The following is a 17681-nucleotide window of genomic DNA, read 5'->3' on the forward strand; positions in this document are numbered from 1 at the left end:
AATATGTTTGATGTAGGTGGAAAAATTGATAAATTTATATGAGGGGATCAATATACAGGGGGATATTAGGCCAACCATAGAAGAGATCCTTAAATTGCAGTAAATCTCACATAATTATATTTTAATTACACCAAATAAAAATTATGTATTCTTTGATTGGTTTATATTACGGGTCCAATACTGGTCATTTTATTCCGATTCCGATACCTGATATTTCCAACAAAAAGTATTGTGATCCATTCCGATACCATAACATGATTACTATTCTCAAACAAGAAAAATAGAAATTCCATAAGCTATAACCAAGAACACTAGATGCTCAAATGAGAAAAATGAAATTGCAATATTCCAAGGCCTTTTTTGTAGGTTTTTAGGCTACAATGGGCTAAGCACAAATATGTTAATATACCTACAGTTGTTAATCTACTACTTTTAGATAAATTTACCTATTAAATATAGAAAGCGCTGCAATTAACCGCATTTTCCTATATTAATTGATAGTCAATTGACACCGATACCACCCTAGTTTCGAACGAGTACAGATACTACCACTAGATATCGGGTATCTGCTTTGATCTAATATCATCAACATACCAAGTTAAAAATACTGTATTGACTTTGTTTTGACTTTATATTTTTAATTTTTAGTCATTTCCAATCCAAAACAGCCAAGAGAAAATCCTAAAAGTTTCAACTTTGATTATTCCTATTGGTCACACACATCAGTAAGTTTTATACAATTTTTGTGAGTAAGTTAAAAAATCAGTTTGTAATAGTATAAATTTATAACAAATCATTAAGTGAAATATACTATTAAGGCTTGTTATTTTTGTACTAAGAAGCATTTTTTATTTGAAGCCAACAGATGAAGATTTTGCAAGTCAGACGCAGGTGTACAATGACTTGGGCGTTGAAATGCTTCAGCATGCATTTGATGGCTACAACGTGTGCATATTTGCGTATGGTCAGACAGGCGCAGGAAAATCATACACCATGATGGGCAAACACGACACAAAAGACCAATGTGGGATTATTCCACAGGTAAATTGAACCTTTTGTGAAAAGCATAATTTTTTACTTGAATATCTAAATCTTTTTACTGAACAAAATTATCTAGTTAACATGTAACTCTTTCATTTTAGTGTTTAACAAAAAGTGTGACTAATATTGTCCATATTTAGATAATGTATATATTAATTGATTTTCTTCTATACATTTAAAAGAAATTGGTAACTTAATTTAAATATTTTTAACATAGATGTGTGAGGAATTATTCACAAGAATTGCCGAATCAACGGAAAACAACAATTTAAATGATGGAGAAGGCAACATTACCTATTCGGTGGAAGTAAGCTACATGGAAATATACTGTGAACAAGTTCGAGATTTGCTAAACCCTAAAAACAATAAAAATCTACGAGTGCGTGAACACCCGCTTCTTGGACCGTACGTTGAAGATCTTTCAAAGCTTGCGGTTCAGTCTTTTTCAGACATCAACAATCTGATGGATGAAGGCAACAAAGCTAGGTAAAAACTTGGCCAAACTCTAGACTAAGGCCATTATTCTATGTCTACAAGATCAAAGTATCTCTATTCTCTAGTGATATAATTGTTTATTCTAAAAACTGACTAGTGATGAATTGTTTATTCCAGAACTGTAGCAGCGACAAACATGAATGCTACCAGCAGTCGTTCTCATGGTGTGTTTAACATAGTTTTTACACAAAAACGTTGTGATGAAGCAACTAATCTTGAAACAGAAAAGGTCTGTGCTCACTTTCATATACACATATAATATTTAAAGTCTGTGGGAAAACATCCTTTTTATAAAATGCCAACTAGCCTTAGTATGCAAATTTCCACCACTTATTGTGTAATCCATTGATATTTTATATGTGGAATTATTTTTGTTGCACTCAACGCAGGTAAGCAAGATAAGTCTTGTTGATCTTGCTGGAAGTGAACGAGCTGAATCTACAGGAGCCAAGGGAAAGCGATTAAAGGAAGGGGCAAATATTAACAAATCTCTAACAACCCTTGGAAAAGTTATATCTGCACTGGCAGAACAAGTAAGAAACAGTATTTAATGTGACACATTTATAAATATTTTTTATTTAAGAATTTAGCTTGCCACTGGATTTCTTGTTGGATTTTTTTTTAATTATATAGCTTAATTTATATCGTCTAAAAGCCAATTTTTAAATGTGTTTTCAAAATTAATAATTTTTCTAGGTTAATATTATTAACTTAAAAATGATATATTTTATTTTTAATGCATCATAAAGGAAACCCCTCAGACCACAGTTGTGAGTAACTTAAATGTTGTTGTTGTTGTTGTTGTTGTTGATGTGGTGGTTTTTGTAATTATAGTTGTCAAACGGTGTAAAGCTGTGAATCTGTTGGAAATAAGGGTTACCTTGTTTATTTATGTAAGCATTCCTAAATATGTTAAGATGAAACATCAATTTCGTCCAATTTGAACATGACTATGTAAAAAATATTTCGTAGGAGAATTTTATAAATTTTTTTTTCAAATAATGTTACAATTGTTCAGGCTTGAAATTTAACCATTTTTTCAAAAAATAAAAAAATAAAAAAATAAATATATAATAATATTTTTTATATATTCAAACCAAAATTCGCTGTAAAATGTATGCCAAAATATTTGTTATGTACACACAATGGATTTAACTGTAGTTTTCTATCTTTACTTTTATTGGATTAAAATGTATAAAACAGGTTTTGTCAAAAATATTGAACATTATTTAAAAATGATATATGTTGTTTGGCAACTAATTGTTTGACAATTTAGCCTAGTGAATGAATAAACTTAATCTACCAATTAACTTCTACAACAAAACATAATTATGTATCATTATTAAGTTATAATTAACTTTTTTAGATTATTTTCCAGTCTTATTTAGTGAGTCATCTTTCTCTGGCTTGTGGTGTCTGGCTCTTGGCTAAGATTACTGATCTTTGTCCAACCCCAGACATGCAACAGTTGCAACAAACCTTTAATATTGATCCTCGTGTCCCATGGGGCATTGCAGAGTGCATAGGGAAAGCCAACCACAGGGTTTATGAAGCCTGCCTAATCAACTCACTTTTAGTCTAATGGTTTACAGAAGCATATCCGTTTGCTTATGGTGGTTGTTGTTGTTGTTCTTATATTGGTCAAGTAACACATCCTTAGTAACCATCAAATTTACATACATAACCTATTTGGGGGACTTTATTTCAAAATATACCTTTATTTTAAAATATCGTTTCATTTTTGTGTGAAATTTTCAGACCAAATCTAAAAAGAAAAAAGGAGAATACATCCCATACAGAGACTCCGTTTTGACATGGCTACTCAAAGAAAATTTGGGCGGCAATTCAAAAACAGCAATGATTGCTGCAATAAGCCCAGCTGATATCAATTTTGATGAAACTTTGAGTACACTAAGGTTTGTTGAAATCTAGAGTAGAATTAATAAGGCTGTTTAATGTTATTTTAAGGAAATACAAATAAACCTCTAAAGGAAATTTGGGTGTGTTGGATATTTTTTAATTTTAAAATAAAGGGCTAAATCACATTTTCTTTAACAGATATGCCGACCGTGCCAAGCAAATCAAGTGCAACGCTGTGGTGAATGAAGACCCCAATGCAAAACTAATCAGAGAACTAAAAGAGGAAGTAGAAAGATTGAGACAAGTTCTGCGCGCAGAGGGTTTGGCCAGTCTCATAAATCATCACAGTCTACAGAATAGGAACAAACTTCAGCACACACTGGACAAGGGTAGGCAACAACAGCTGCTTGCACTGCCATTGTCTGTCTGCTAATTCTCAATGGCTTTTCCTGATTACATAATGCTTGTCTGCCGACTGGCTTAGTTTTTGTGTTGTGTAGCACTCTTTTACGTGTTATATGAAGTTCATCTTACTTCTTAAATTTCGATATATTTGGTTTTAAATTAAAAATTTTTACTCCCAATCGGTCAACAGACCAACGTTAAAAATGACTTGTTGCAAGTTGCCTTCAACACAATACAAAAATGTCGCCATAACTTAAAAAAGTTGTTTTATTTTTCCTTTAAGGAATAAATGTCGGCAAAGTCACTTCTGGACCTGACTCTCCAATTGAAGTATTTAAAGCGCAGGAGAAGAACGCGCTGGAAAGAATCAAAGTATGATATTCCATTCGATTTTGTGTTATTATTGGTATCTTGTTTACCATTGGGTTAAATTTAAAGAATATGTAAACTGACCACCTTTTTTGGTGCCTAAGAATTTGCACGATTGTACGTTCGTTGATAACTTTATTTGTTTTGTAGGAGTCTGAAAAAATCATTGCTGAACTAAACGAGACTTGGGAAGAGAAGTTGCGAAAAACGGAATGCATTCGCCAGCAGAGGTGTGCCCACAGATATAAATCGAACTAAATTGAAATTTTGTTGTTTCCCTAGATAACTTTTCTGCATTTCTAAAGTGAAACACAGTGTGAACGATATAATATGGCTGTGAAATGCTTGGAAAAAATATTTCGGAAAATTAAAAAGTTTCCTTACTTTCTTTGTGGGAATTAGCATATGCCCTAAACATAAAGACAAGCACTCTCACGATCTTGTTTAGGGTTAACCTCGTCGAATTAAATAGTATCAGCATTGGCTTTGTGAGCAAAATCGGCCATATGCTGCCGGTTAGAGTTGAACTTATTAGGGTGATTTAGTGAAGAAGTTAGGAGTAAGGCTTGGGGTTAAGTAAAATGTCGTATAGGCCTTATTCTGGCCATTTAGGTATTTTTCTGACAGGTTTTGGGTCTTATTCTGATCTAGACGTTATTACGACTTTTAGGTGTTAAGTCTTATTTCAGTCTTATTCCGAACTGTGTTTGTTTCATCCTTATGACTATAGTTCGATCCAACCTAAGTTTGTTTCGTCCGCAGAGAAAACGCGCTGATGGAGCTCGGCGTCTCCTTGCGGGAAGATGGCGAAACGTTAGGAGTGTTCTCACCCAAGCGAACACCGCACATCGTTAACCTAAACGAGGACCCTCTGATGTCAGAGTGCCTTCTCTACTACATTAAAGACGGTCTAACCCGGTAAGCGACTCCTTGCGATTCAACCACCTATTTTTTTGTGTCAAAGCTATTAAGAATTGGTAAAAACAGAAATACGTACAGGATAAATTTAACCTCATACAGGAGGGTAGGCCTTGTACTGATGACCGTTACTCCATTTTCTTAAAACTTTTTTTTAATTTCTATAGACAAGGCTATTAAAAAAACTTTTTAGGAAGTTTAAACAATATTTCACGAGTCTCTGTTTTTTGTTTATTATTCCTTCGGTGGTTTTCAATTATGTCTTTTGATGTGGGTTTGCGCTTTCTTACGTGTTATACAATTGATGGCATGGTCAGATTAAATTAAGTGCAACAAATCCACAGAAGGGTACAATTAATTTAATTTTTTGATTGATTGGAAAATTAACAAGAAAAATATTTCAGCAAATCATTTTACTCGACACTTTTTAAGATAAGGGCGATAATTTCTACCAAGTAAAACAGCCCAAACGTATTGTTTGAGAGGTTCTTAAGCTATAGTGTGGTGTTGTTGTGGCATAATTAAGTCTTTCCAGAATTTACATTTTCGCTTTCGGTTAAATACGATTCACCTTGTTAAGCAGTAGTACTTTTAGTGAAAACTTACATGCCTAGACAAACGAGAAAAGACATTGCCCAAGAAGTTTAGTTGCAAAGTTTACCGTCGAATGTGTAACTAATTACTACCTCGCTTTAACCAGGGTCGGCCTTTCCTCTGCCAAAGTGCCGCAGGACATCGTGCTCAGCGGGCAGCACATCATGGACGAACACTGCATCCTGCAATGCAAGAAATCTCATCAAATCGAAGAAAGTGGGTCGCCTTCGGCGCTAATTGATACATGCAATGCTAATCGCTCGCCCCGTCCGAACCCGTGACCAATAGTAAAGCACCGGTCGCCGCCTGGCGTCCTCACAGCCCTTGTTGGCAACATATATTGATCACATCACTGGCCTGATGGAAATTCCGATATTGATTGGCATTTCAATCCCCTCCGGTGGTATTAGACGCGAAATGAAATCAGCCGGCTTAACGTGCTTATGTATCAAACAGTCGCCCTGTTTCCAACGCTTGTTAGCCACCGTGAAATGTTTTACGACGGGTTATATTCGACTAAAAGCTTTCATAAGTTTAGGGATTTTAACATTGCTCTTAAGATATCCCCCTAAAAGTATAACATTTTTGTCATGGTATAGCTTTATTCTGTAGCTTACCATTAATTGGTGTATACGTCCCCCAATAGTAGGTCAAAATGTATGCTCGCACGAATGACTTTGCTAGAATACAAAGGCTTATTCCCTGCGGAGTAATTTGTGCTTTAGATTTTTGGTGACCAAAATTTTACTGTCCTCATGTCGCGAACTACCGCGGAGCTGTGTTAAAAAGCAGCTAGCGGATTGAGAATTGGTGCCTTTCTATCAAAAGTGTCCATATAAACTAGATTATTTTAAATTAATTTACAAAAAACTAACGCGACAAACAAAGTTTACCTACTAATGTTATTACCATATTGTCTATGATTGTCTTACTACCAAATTCATGTATGTATCTTATTACCCAGTTTGTCTACTTATCTTAATAGCAGGTTATTCTATTGTTTTCACACTGCCAAGTTTATATACTTACCTCAGTAGTAACTTCATCTAGTAACTAGGTCATCACTCATCACTTGTCACAATACCTACTTTAACTACTCAACGTAAATGTAAGTTTATCTACTTATTTTATGTTAATCAAGAAAGTGGGCAATCACACGGTCTACAAATGCCTTGCCAAACAACATGTACTTTATTGTGGCAAACTCAGCGTGCATGGTTTTATATGAGCTGGGGATGTTATACGCCCTGGTTAAAAGAGCGTAAGCTTAATTCCGTTTGTAGATAAAGGGGATAAAACTGGACCAGTTGGCATAAGTACCCGATTGAGTCGGTTTTATGTTAAGTTTGAACTAAACAACTTTTAAAGTCAAGCCCCTAGTCTGTTCGTTGTCCCAATGTTCGTATATGCGCGGCTGCGTGTACGATAAGGTTTACATATACCATTTGCTTTGTCAGATTCGGTGTGCATTATACCTTTCGAGGGAGCCCGTACCTTCGTCAATGGTCGTGAGGTGAACGGGCCCACCGAACTGCGATCGGGAAGTCGCATTATCATGGGCAAGAACCACGTCTTCAGGTTCATGAACCCCGACCAAGGTAAACAAAGATTTCGTGCCGGAATCTGTCTGGCTAAAGGCGATTACTTTACATACAGGGTATTAGCTTCGCCGCCAATTCTGGCGCGGCTAAACGTAAATTGCTCGAGCTCGGTGAGGTTATTAGGTTGGTATGTGAACAGTCAACAACTTTATAAAGTTACGACAACCGAAAATAACACTTCCATTTAACTAACCGATAGATTTAAAATAAATGAATCAACTATATCTCGCCAGTAAACCAATTGCCTTGCGAATAATTGCCAATATGCTCATTACTCTGCCTAATCGAGCATCTTCTTAACTTGTGGGTAGGTAACCCAAGGGATAAATTGACAATTTTTTCTTGCGCATTTTGGACCAGGATATGCGTAGGGAAAGTAATAGTATCAGTTTTAGGTTTGTTTAAATTTTGAAGGTTTATTTGAATGCAAATGTTTGGTGATTATGGTGTTGTTTATTCATGGTAAGTCATAACCCTTGGTTGTTATGGAAATCCATTAGGTTCTGTTAAGGGCTTAAAACAATAAAAGGTTAAGAAGAACAGATCTGGAAAATATTCTTCTTTTGTTGTAGTTTAAATTTGATTTTATACTGAAGATACGTATTAAGGTTAAAATAAAATTACGTATTTACGTTTATTGTATAGTACGCCATTTATTTTTATGTTGTCCATAGAGGTTGAGCAGTTAATGTTACTAAACTTTCTGCGACCGTGATTTATTTTGCTTTCACAGTAATCCCTGTCTCAAAGTTAAGTAAATTAATCCTCAAAGTATTTCATTTAAAAGCAAAACAAATGTTAACAGTTACCTGTAGTTTCTGTGTTTTCCGATTTACGTATTTGTTACAAACTGACTGATAGATTACTACAAAGCATTAATTTACAACAACTGCTTGGCAAAATTCCTTCGAATATATTATCACAAAACGTTTTCATTCGCCATTTTCATTCGCCATCTTCATTCGGCATTAAAATAGCTTACTGGATATAAGTGATCAATTTTTATTGATTACCCCACAAAACGGTTTCAAGTATAGGCCAGTTTCTCGCCTCGCAATTCCACGTTTTCCTGTCTACCCAAAATCGACAAAGCTTGATTAACATAGCACATTTATATGTCATTATGCGAGAAAAAAATTTAACCATTATATTTAAGTTTTCAATACCACATATTCTACAAGGCTCGGCCCTATGTGTCTAACTCCTAAACCTTATTTTTGTTTTATGGAAGTTTTTTGAGGTAAATATAGTTGGTGATTTGCTTATTTTATAGTCGTTTTGTGGGGTCTCGTAAACTACTTTCCACCTTGATATCCACCCTGCTTATTATATATGACAAAACAATTTGTTTAGTTTACAAGGGCGCTTCTAAGGAATTTATTTATAGCTTTATTGTTTTTTTAAATCCTGACCCGTTCACGCCACTAAAACACCAAAGCTTTAGCGTTTTTGTTAAATCCTGACTAGTTTACGCCACAAAAGCACTGGATAAAAAGTAGACGCCCTTTTTTTAAGAGGCGTCACTTAAACCGACCAATATTGTACTTTAAGCCCGATTGCAACGCGGCAACTTGGACTTCTGCATCGAATCGCCAACGGAGCCGGTCGACTGGTCTTTTGCGCAACGCGAACTTCTCGACAAGCAGGGCATCGACATGAAACAGGAGATGGAGAGAAAGTAAGGGATGCACTTTCTCGGTTAAACCACGGAGTTTCAACGACGAAACGATAAACGCTTATACGTTTTTGATGAGTTAAAAGTGTTATGGGGGTTCAAATATAATGTTACTAAAGTCTGTTTGACGGTGTGATTGTCCTGCGGACTTAACCTTTCCTCAAAAAGATTCAAAGGTTTACACGAAATGTTCTGAAAAAAAAACTTGCGCCAAGCAAATTTTTGTTCTGAAAAAAAAAACTTGCGCGAAGCAAGTTAACGTGCTTCAGTGGAAGTTACTCAGTTAGGACTGTTTTAAAATATTGGGCGTTTAGTGCAATGGCGATTAATTTGAACTTGTACTGTCTAAATAAAAGTACAAGCTCCTGTTTTTCCCAACAAAGTTTTCCTAAGCTTCAAAAAAAACATCTCACCAAGTTCAAAATCCCTGGCAAATTTTCCATCCTGCCGTTTGTTTGTGCCCAGCAAGGCGCTGTTTCCAGCTTGGGCGCGCAGCTGTCCCAAGGCTGTTTTGGGCCACAAATTAATGGCATGAATAATTGATGCAGGCTCCAGGAGATGGAGCAGCAGTACAAGAGAGAAAAAGAGGAAGCGGACTTTCTCCTCGAACAACAGCGACTGGTACGATTCCGCTTTTTTGTCTTATTGTCGGTTAAAGTTTTTTTAATATAAGTCTTAGCTGTGTTTCTGCATGGGCTGCTCAACAATGACGTTTTGAATCACGACTAACTGCAAATTAACAAAGTGTTTTGTTTCACACGGGACTATGTTTAATTTTCCTGTAATTGACGAAACATATAAACAATAACATTTAAACGAAATACGCTTTAGCCGTTGTAAAGTCATGTTTTTAACTTAATTTGCCAGTAAAACTATTGCGTAATGTTTTAAGCACTGTACACTAATTTTAATAAGCTGTATATAAACATATCTAAGGAATCGTAGGTAACCTAAATCAAATTAATGAAGATGCAGAATACATTCCAGGCGATATCTTTTTACCATAAAAAATGTCCCACCTTACAAATGTAATGTTTTGTGAACATAAAGCTTACGTTTAGTGTTCACAAATTGATACCTATCATATATTTATTATGATCGAGACATACCACAATTTTCGAAGCATGCTTTTAATACATGGTTGATAAAGCTAGTATTCGATTATTTTTATGATAGATTGACATTACACTTGAATGATTTTGATTGCATGTGCTACTCTTTTATAACGGATAACTTGAGAACAGAAAAATGCCACCCTGCTTAAAACATGGCCACGATAATTAATTAAATCAATCTATCAGTGATTAACAAACAAGAATTTGCGCCCGCTTGTTTCAGGGTTCTCTTATTTTCATTCTATAGGTGTAATTAAGTTTTTAGTCTGATGAAATTACTCGTTTTTAAAACCAAAATTGAGGGATCTATTTGCTCTGCGGTCAAAGTACTGTTTTGTTCTGCTAACATGAATAATGTGTTCAGTTGTTTTTTGCGCAATCTTACTTTGAGCTGCACTGTTTTTACTTCGAAATGTGACATTGTGACAACTTCGCCGCATGCTTCAGCCACAACAGGGTGGAAGTTTGTCAGGAATGTTATTAACCCTTGAAGACAACTATATGCATGGCGTTTACCATTTGGCTTTATGAACGAACTTTCCTTCGGTGAGCGGTGTCATTGATTTCGCGATCGCGCGGTGACGATAAGGCACGGATACTTTACTTCTTTCTATCTAACACCTATTTTCTCTTTTTCTTTTCTATGTTCTCCTTTATCCGCTTCCCTTTTTCCCTTCTCTTCATCTTGGCTGTGGCTGAAAATCAAACCAACAAACAACGACTAAACAACCCGTGGACTTGGTGCCACCATCTAACACATCCCACTCGAAAAAAAAACAAACGACACTGCGATCCGACAGGAGCGAAACGAAAACAACGACCAGCTGCCTTGCGAGGAGAGCTGGCGACTCATCACCAGACTTCGCAAGGACGTAACTCCCGAGAAACTGCGCTCGATCGTCAACCGGTTCGGACTTCCAAGCAGGAGGCCCAGCGAAAGCGGGGAACCTACGGACGGGGCGTCATGGCAACCACGCGGTACCCGGAGGCCCGGATGGCTGACCATGGCCGACATCAAGGTGCAAGCTGTCAAGGAGGTGTGCTACCAAGTGGCGCTCACCGGCTTCTCAATGGTACAGAACGAGATCGAGGCGATGTGCTTGCTCCGGCTGCAGGACTTGTGCCAGCAGTACGGCAAGCGCGATCCAAACCCTTCGGAGACCTGGCGGTCTGTGGCTCGCGACGTCACAGACACGGTGGGCTTTTGCGGCGACCGAAACTGCGCCAGGAGCGATGTGCGCAGCCGCAACGAGGAAGAACTGGCGCTCGACGAAGACCTGCTAAAGTCTTTTGCGCGCAGAGAGACGGTCAAAGAGGTTGTGAGGAATCTAGTGAACGTGGTTGTCGCGAATGAAGACAGACCAACGACGGGCGATAGCGAAACTGAAGTTGCGTCTGGGTTGCGATCCGACGAGGTTAAGCAACTGAAGGACGATATGAACCAGCTGGTCGACATGCTGCAGAACGTCAAGCAGGACAACGAGACGAAACGCGAGGAAATGCGAATGATGAAGACGAAAATGGACGAGATGGAGAAAGCGCTTTCGGGAAACGCAGACTACGGAAAGTCCCTTCTGCTGCAGTCCTTTGTCAAGGACGTCGAGTCGAATAAGAGCGCTGTAGAAAGGTCTATGCCTCGAAACGCAAACAGCGGTAGTGCGAAGAGTGTTAAAAGTGGGACGAAAAGCTCCAGCTCATCAAAGGACGACAAAGCGGAGAGCTACTGCTCGCCCAAGTATATACAGTCGGACGACTTCAGCAAGCCATCGCCGGGCGTGGTGCTGCCTGACTGGATAAAGACCAAGGATGAGCAGATATCTTGGCTGATGGAGAACGACGTTGCCTTCCGCCGCGGGCGCCTTCGCTGGGAAGCACAGCAGAAGCGGCACCAGGAGAACCTGAGGTCGCAGGAGGTAAACAAGGAAAAGAGAAAGCAACTGCGCGAGACTGGCGGCGGTAAGAATACGGGAAACCGCTACCCGACGCCAAGGTTCGCCTTTAAGGGATTGAACCAAAACAAGCAGCAGACGCAAGGCAGGAGAACGCCAAAGAAGTACTTTGAAGGTCCGCGGAGGAAAACCTGCGCAGCGGTGTCGGAGAGTGCTTTCGAGCCGCGCAGCGAAGAGCAAAACGTTCGCAAGGAATCGCCTAAACTTTCGCCGGTCGTAAGTGCCGCGAAGAACGCCAACGGATCCCAGGAGAAGCTTGCTCAAGCGCAAAACCCAGTCGTAGCCCGTAGGCCTTACAACAAGCGCAACTACTGCCAGCAGCGGCACAAGACCTGGGGCAACTTCCAGCGGCTCTACGAGCAGAATCATACGCAGCTTATCCAGTTTTCGAACCAAGGCAATTTTAGAAACTCTCAGCAACAGCAGCCACCACAAGAGGCCAACGCAGTTCTAAACCAGCCTTACTGCAGAAAGTGGAACGAACCAGCAGCTCCATTAGTGCAAAACTGGCTTCCGGACGCGGCTTTAAACAATTTTCAACAGCAACAACAACAACAGCAGCAACAACAGGCAGATCACAACCAGCAATTCCTAACGAAAACAAGGGCCTATTCGTATTACGACCCGGCCGCTCAGATGCAGTACGCCATGCCCCCGGTCGTTGTGAGCCAGCCTCAGACTTACTTGGCACCTTTTCATCACCAGCAACAAATGCTTTCGGGCCGCAACATCGTCCAAGACCCGAACAACGTTCGCTTCTTCATCGGCGATCTTCCAAGCGACGAGCAGTGCCTGCCGCCGCCGCACCTTGACCCAATTCCTTCTCAGATTTACCACAACCCGCTAAACGGCCCGCCAAGTGCTTTAACCCGCGCGTCTAACTCGCCGCCTTACTTGTCGACGTGCAATGGCGCGCCTGACCTGAACCAAGCAAGCGAATACCGGCAAGCGTCCAACCAGCAGCCCGACGCTCTTGAGGTCGACGAAAATAGCAAGAAGAGATTTCCGGCCTACAAAGGAGTTTACCAGCCTCCGTTCAGGCGCCAAGCGCTCCAGCAAGGCAACAGATGAGATCAGAAAAATGATCCATTTTCTGTAGAACTATTTTTTTCTTTTGCTGGATTCTTAAAAAATTGTGTCACTTTAAATAATTTAGTTAATTATCACGGCGGAATGTTTCAGGCCGTTTTCTTAATGGTTGCTTTAGCAGTGTTTTTTTATAATTAAAGCTACTAGCGTTATTTGAACGTTTATCAGCATCATTTTACGTATAATTTCTAAATGTACAGAGCATATATGTAGATAATGGTTCTCCACTGTGGGAAGTAGTGCCCAGTTCTTCAAGCTGTGTTTTAAAAATTTGACGACGAAGTAATTACAGTTGCCAAATGCGATTTCACGCTTTCCATAAGTTCTTGCATTTAGACAATTTGTTTCGTTCCAACTTATAACGTATGATTTTCGTATTTTTGCGATAGTAGAAAGCTCAATATTGTAAGTAAATGATTGCTAAGAAAGCAATTCTGAGCCCCTTGAGATAAAATCTAAATAAATTGAACTGAAATAATATCTACTAATTTTTCCGAATAATAGATTTACAACGTCAAACATTAGGAAAATACGAAAACGCTTAGGTTAATTTACCGACCTTGATCCAGTTTTGAGTTTAATCGTCATTTTGTCGTGCGCTATTCGTGCCAGTTAAGTTCGTTTTTATCTTCGGATTTTACCTGGAAATTTCCCCGGCCTTACCGTACAACAGCTTTCGTAAGAACTGAATAAATTATTAAAAGCCTCATGTAGGAAAGTCATCCCCTCAGCGTTTAAGTGTATTTCTGTGTTTTATACGCGCCATTTTGCCTCGCCTGCACGTCGAATATAAGTTTTACAACAACAATGCACCATAAGCAAGTGTGCGCTTATCTGCCATAACTCTTTGAGTCAAGGCTCAGGCAAAAATTTATTTAGAGGTGAAAATTGCGCAAAAATATTTAGTAAAATGTTATAAACGAGGTTGGTTGAGCGGTATTTGAGATGATATTGGATTCCCACATATGTTCTTGGCTGCTGTTTTGAAATATTCACCTGCCAAAATTTGCTCCAAAATCGTCTCAATCTCAAACATAGTCGTAGAAAAAGTGTTGGAACATGACATACCATAGAAAGCCATGAAACGGACGCTGTAAGGTAACAGTTAATGGTTTTAAATTATTTGATTATTTTTAGGAAATTCAATATTGACGTCCGTAAAAAAATGAAACTAGTCGAATAGCAGCCTTTTTCCTGCTTAATTTCATTGTGTAAATACAAATTTTGATTGCCTATATTGCCTCTTATCACTGTATAAGGAATTTAAAGAACAACGTGTAGTACAAACAGTTGTTCACAAGTCGACAAATAATAAATTGACAAATCCATTCAAGTCATACACTTTTTGTTATTAAAAATAGCTTTTTTAAATCAAGTGTACAAGTTTTCGGCGTTTCTTTGATTTTGAAGCAGTAGAATCCGCAATGAATAATAAACACGCAAGGATAACCCAAAACTCCTAAATCTCTCTGTACCGAACTAAATTATTTATGTCTAGTTTAGAACTTCAACAAAAGCACTATAAAGTCGTCATTCCGATCCCAGTAATACCGTACACATTTACTTGCTTATATGAGTCATGTGCTCAGCTCGGCAGCTTAATGACTAAACACCTCAATAAGAATGGATTCTATCGTGTTAGAAATATTCGTAAATGGGTTCTTTCTGGTGCAATTTTAATTATTGATCTATACATTGTTCATCTTTGTTTAGATTTGTTAAGCAGCTTCTAGTCCTACAGTGCCAACATTTGGGATAGCAACTTGTATGCACTTATACTTCGGGTATTGTTTCGCCTAACAAAGCAAATTGCCGTGCGTTGCAAAAACTCTACGTTTTGGCCAACAGTTTCTTTAAATAATGCGACTATGGATATTTTGGAATTCGTTTTTGATTTTTGGCATAATTTTTCACTACGTAACACTTTTTGTTCGAATTACAAGCCAAAACAAAGACCAATCCGCTCAATAGTTTTTTTAACAATCTGACTTCTGCCGAGTAACGGCTTCGAAATGCAAAAATCAAGGCGATATACTAAGTGATTATATAAATGAAAAGTTGTTCTAAACAATTTCGAATTTTGCCAACGAATTCTCAAGACTTGTCCGGCATTAAGGGAGTAACACGTCGTTGTATGTTTTAGTTTTGAGGTTTTTTTTTACATTGACCGCAGCGCCGTGCGTTATTAACAAAAATGCGACTGTTTTTTTGACGTTTTAATCCGTCCAAAATCGAAACAACGGACCTGCGTTTTAAGGCGTAAGTTTGCTTCTGACAGGAATACGAGCACAGGCTGGAGGTGCTACAGCAACAAATGGAAACACAAGCTCTCGCCCCCAGCGACACACACAACCAGTTGGCAGGTGGGATGCAAATTTACGTTAGTTCGTTTATTTTGCTTCGACCGTTGTGCCTGTGAGGGGCTGCTGATAGTATTTAGTTGTTTTTTACCCTTAAAATACGTTTGGTGGCTTGAAACTTCTGGTTAACATTAAGGCCATAAGCGTTTGTCCCTCACCCTATATCATCCTTGTTCGTTTTATTTGCAAAATAATACATTTTGATTATGGTGTTTCTGTCAACTTTTGCGCATACGTTCACTTTGTAGGGATAAAGTGTTAATGTCAAAGGTTCATAAACGATGGGATAAGGACTGTAGTTGTTTACGTTTTTTACTTAGCGCGACCAAGCTATTTTGAAAAATAGTGACGCAACATCCTGTAAATCGCGCGTTAACGACAAACCTACATCCCAACACGGCGTCCGTAAACCGCCGTTAAGTGCGGCTCCCCGATAATACATTAGCGTTTTACAATAAAGCAATAAGCAATAAACGTCGTCTCCACACGGCTGCTCTGCCGACCAAAGCGCCAACCAGCTATATAGTAATCGAAAAACCAGTTGTCGTCTGTCGGGCTTCGACACGCTCGACCTTAACGTCGCCATCGATCCGTTCCAGACTCGGGCCGCTCCTATTTTGACGAAGAGGAGGATGAGAAAGAAAAGGAGCAGTGGAGTGAGAGGGAGCACTCGCTGGCGCGCTGGGCCTGGGACAAGTGGGCCAACTACCAGTTCACCTCGCTACGGGACGACCTCTGGGGCAACGCCATCTTTCTCAAGGAGGCCAACGCCATCAGCGTCGAACTAAAGAAGCAGGTGCGAGATGGCCAGAAGCCGAATTGTTAGACAACCAATAGAGCAGAGAGTAGGCTTGTATCGATTTCGTTACGGTACCTGTTATGACGGGCGCTTCGGCCACCGAACAGCTTGGCAATTTGCAACATCCCGTACATTACGTTAGTCGTTATGTGCATGGGACATTTATTTAGATTACATACTCAATACATGTGAAAAGGGTAGCGTAAAAACTCTTTAAGGTCTGTATAACCATTGGTATGATGTTTTATATATAGTGCATTTATATAAATAGGGACTAAATCTTTAACCAACGTATAAATAATAGCTATCGATTTTCTGTTTTAAATTTAAGAATGCGTTTCACATGTGTGTTGTTTCAATTTCTTTATAGTAACATCGCAGTAAAACCACCAAGCGAAAATTCTTAAAAAGCGTGCCGCGGACCAATCATTTTTAATGTAAGGTCCCGTAACCCCCAAAAGATGGAAACGGGATTTCTAGTTCGTTTATTCCAGACAATAGCGATGTCTTTTTTACAATTTTACTGACTTTTTAAAATGTTTTATACGAACTTATTAGCACAGGATGTTTTTCCAGTCTAACACATTTAAACTTGTGTTGCCCAACTAAATGGTTTACCCGTCGCTGTTTAAAGTAAATTGTGACGTCATCGCAGGTGATCTTCCAGTTTATTCTCCTCACCGACACGCTCTACTCCCCTCTACCGGCCGATCTGCTGCCCACCGAGGCAGCGAGCAAGCGTGGTCCTTACAACAAAACGGTTGTGGCCGTGAAGGTGTGCGACCACAAGAACGGGGCAACGCACTTCTGGTCGCTGCAGAAACTGAGGTATAAGATGTCGTGATCCAGCGCTGAAATCTTCTTGGTATTCTATCTTCGTTGAATGCGCTTCTGACGTTTCCTTATGTTACTTACGTCCGCAACAATTCTAGTAACTGTATCGACCGTATGCCTTGTTGCCAGCCCGACTTTAACACGCAATACGTTTATCTGGAATTTAAACGTTAATTAATTATTATTGCCCTGGCATTTTCCCCTAATTGTAGAGCACGTTTAGCAGATGTTTGTAGATTTTATCACGTCTATTGTAGGAAAACACCTGAGTGCTACGTCACGCGTAAACTCAAATTTACCTTACTTATTACAAAAACTACTTAATCTTTAAAACGAAGTCTACTCTTTGTGGTTTGACGTTATAGGTTTGCTTTTAGCCACTTTGTCGTGTTTAATTCTCATAAAAGGATTTACTTTAATATATTATCTGGTTTGGACAGATAGTGCCTTTTTTCACTGACTACACCTAAGCCAGCAAGGCAAACCTTTTTGTTATATAGGTTAAAAAGAGACCTTAATCTATGAAAAAACACAAGTTGGCCATGCCTTAAATTACATTGATATTTGTAAAAAATTG

General features: G+C 38.8%; 2 protein-coding genes across 7 annotated transcripts in view; both read left to right on the forward strand.

Annotated features, from left to right (window-relative positions):
- The window catches only part of LOC146167555 (kinesin-like protein KIF1A), a 39048-nt gene that overhangs the window by 210 nt on the left and 21157 nt on the right, over nucleotides 1–17681 (forward strand). For 5 of the 6 annotated variants that reach the window (XM_083382194.1, XM_083382347.1, XM_083382273.1 and 2 more), the window contains exons 2-19: nucleotides 649–725; nucleotides 859–1041; nucleotides 1259–1527; nucleotides 1654–1765; nucleotides 1926–2069; nucleotides 2286–2306; nucleotides 3295–3452; nucleotides 3595–3785; nucleotides 4085–4173; nucleotides 4321–4400; nucleotides 4933–5088; nucleotides 5789–5898; nucleotides 7140–7280; nucleotides 8835–8961; nucleotides 9507–9579; nucleotides 15390–15474; nucleotides 16071–16267; nucleotides 16926–17098. In XM_083382194.1, coding sequence (XP_083238320.1) covers nucleotides 649–725; nucleotides 859–1041; nucleotides 1259–1527; nucleotides 1654–1765; nucleotides 1926–2069; nucleotides 2286–2306; nucleotides 3295–3452; nucleotides 3595–3785; nucleotides 4085–4173; nucleotides 4321–4400; nucleotides 4933–5088; nucleotides 5789–5898; nucleotides 7140–7280; nucleotides 8835–8961; nucleotides 9507–9579; nucleotides 15390–15474; nucleotides 16071–16267; nucleotides 16926–17098 — 2386 coding nt within the window. The remainder of the gene's footprint in view (nucleotides 1–648; nucleotides 726–858; nucleotides 1042–1258; nucleotides 1528–1653; nucleotides 1766–1925; nucleotides 2070–2285; nucleotides 2307–3294; nucleotides 3453–3594; nucleotides 3786–4084; nucleotides 4174–4320; nucleotides 4401–4932; nucleotides 5089–5788; nucleotides 5899–7139; nucleotides 7281–8834; nucleotides 8962–9506; nucleotides 9580–15389; nucleotides 15475–16070; nucleotides 16268–16925; nucleotides 17099–17681) is intronic. The other variant, XM_083382418.1, reaches the window with a different exon arrangement.
- Nucleotides 9969–14002, forward strand: LOC146167556 (uncharacterized). Its single transcript, XM_083391315.1, has 2 exons — nucleotides 9969–9986; nucleotides 10874–14002. Exons 1-2 carry the CDS (start codon nucleotides 9969–9971, stop codon nucleotides 13091–13093), a joined length of 2238 nt encoding a protein of 745 aa, XP_083247441.1. The 3' UTR covers nucleotides 13094–14002.

This window comes from Ascidiella aspersa, chromosome 1, assembly GCF_963924565.1.
Source record: "Ascidiella aspersa chromosome 1, kaAscAspe10.2, whole genome shotgun sequence".
Taxonomy (NCBI): domain Eukaryota; kingdom Metazoa; phylum Chordata; class Ascidiacea; order Phlebobranchia; family Ascidiidae; genus Ascidiella; species Ascidiella aspersa.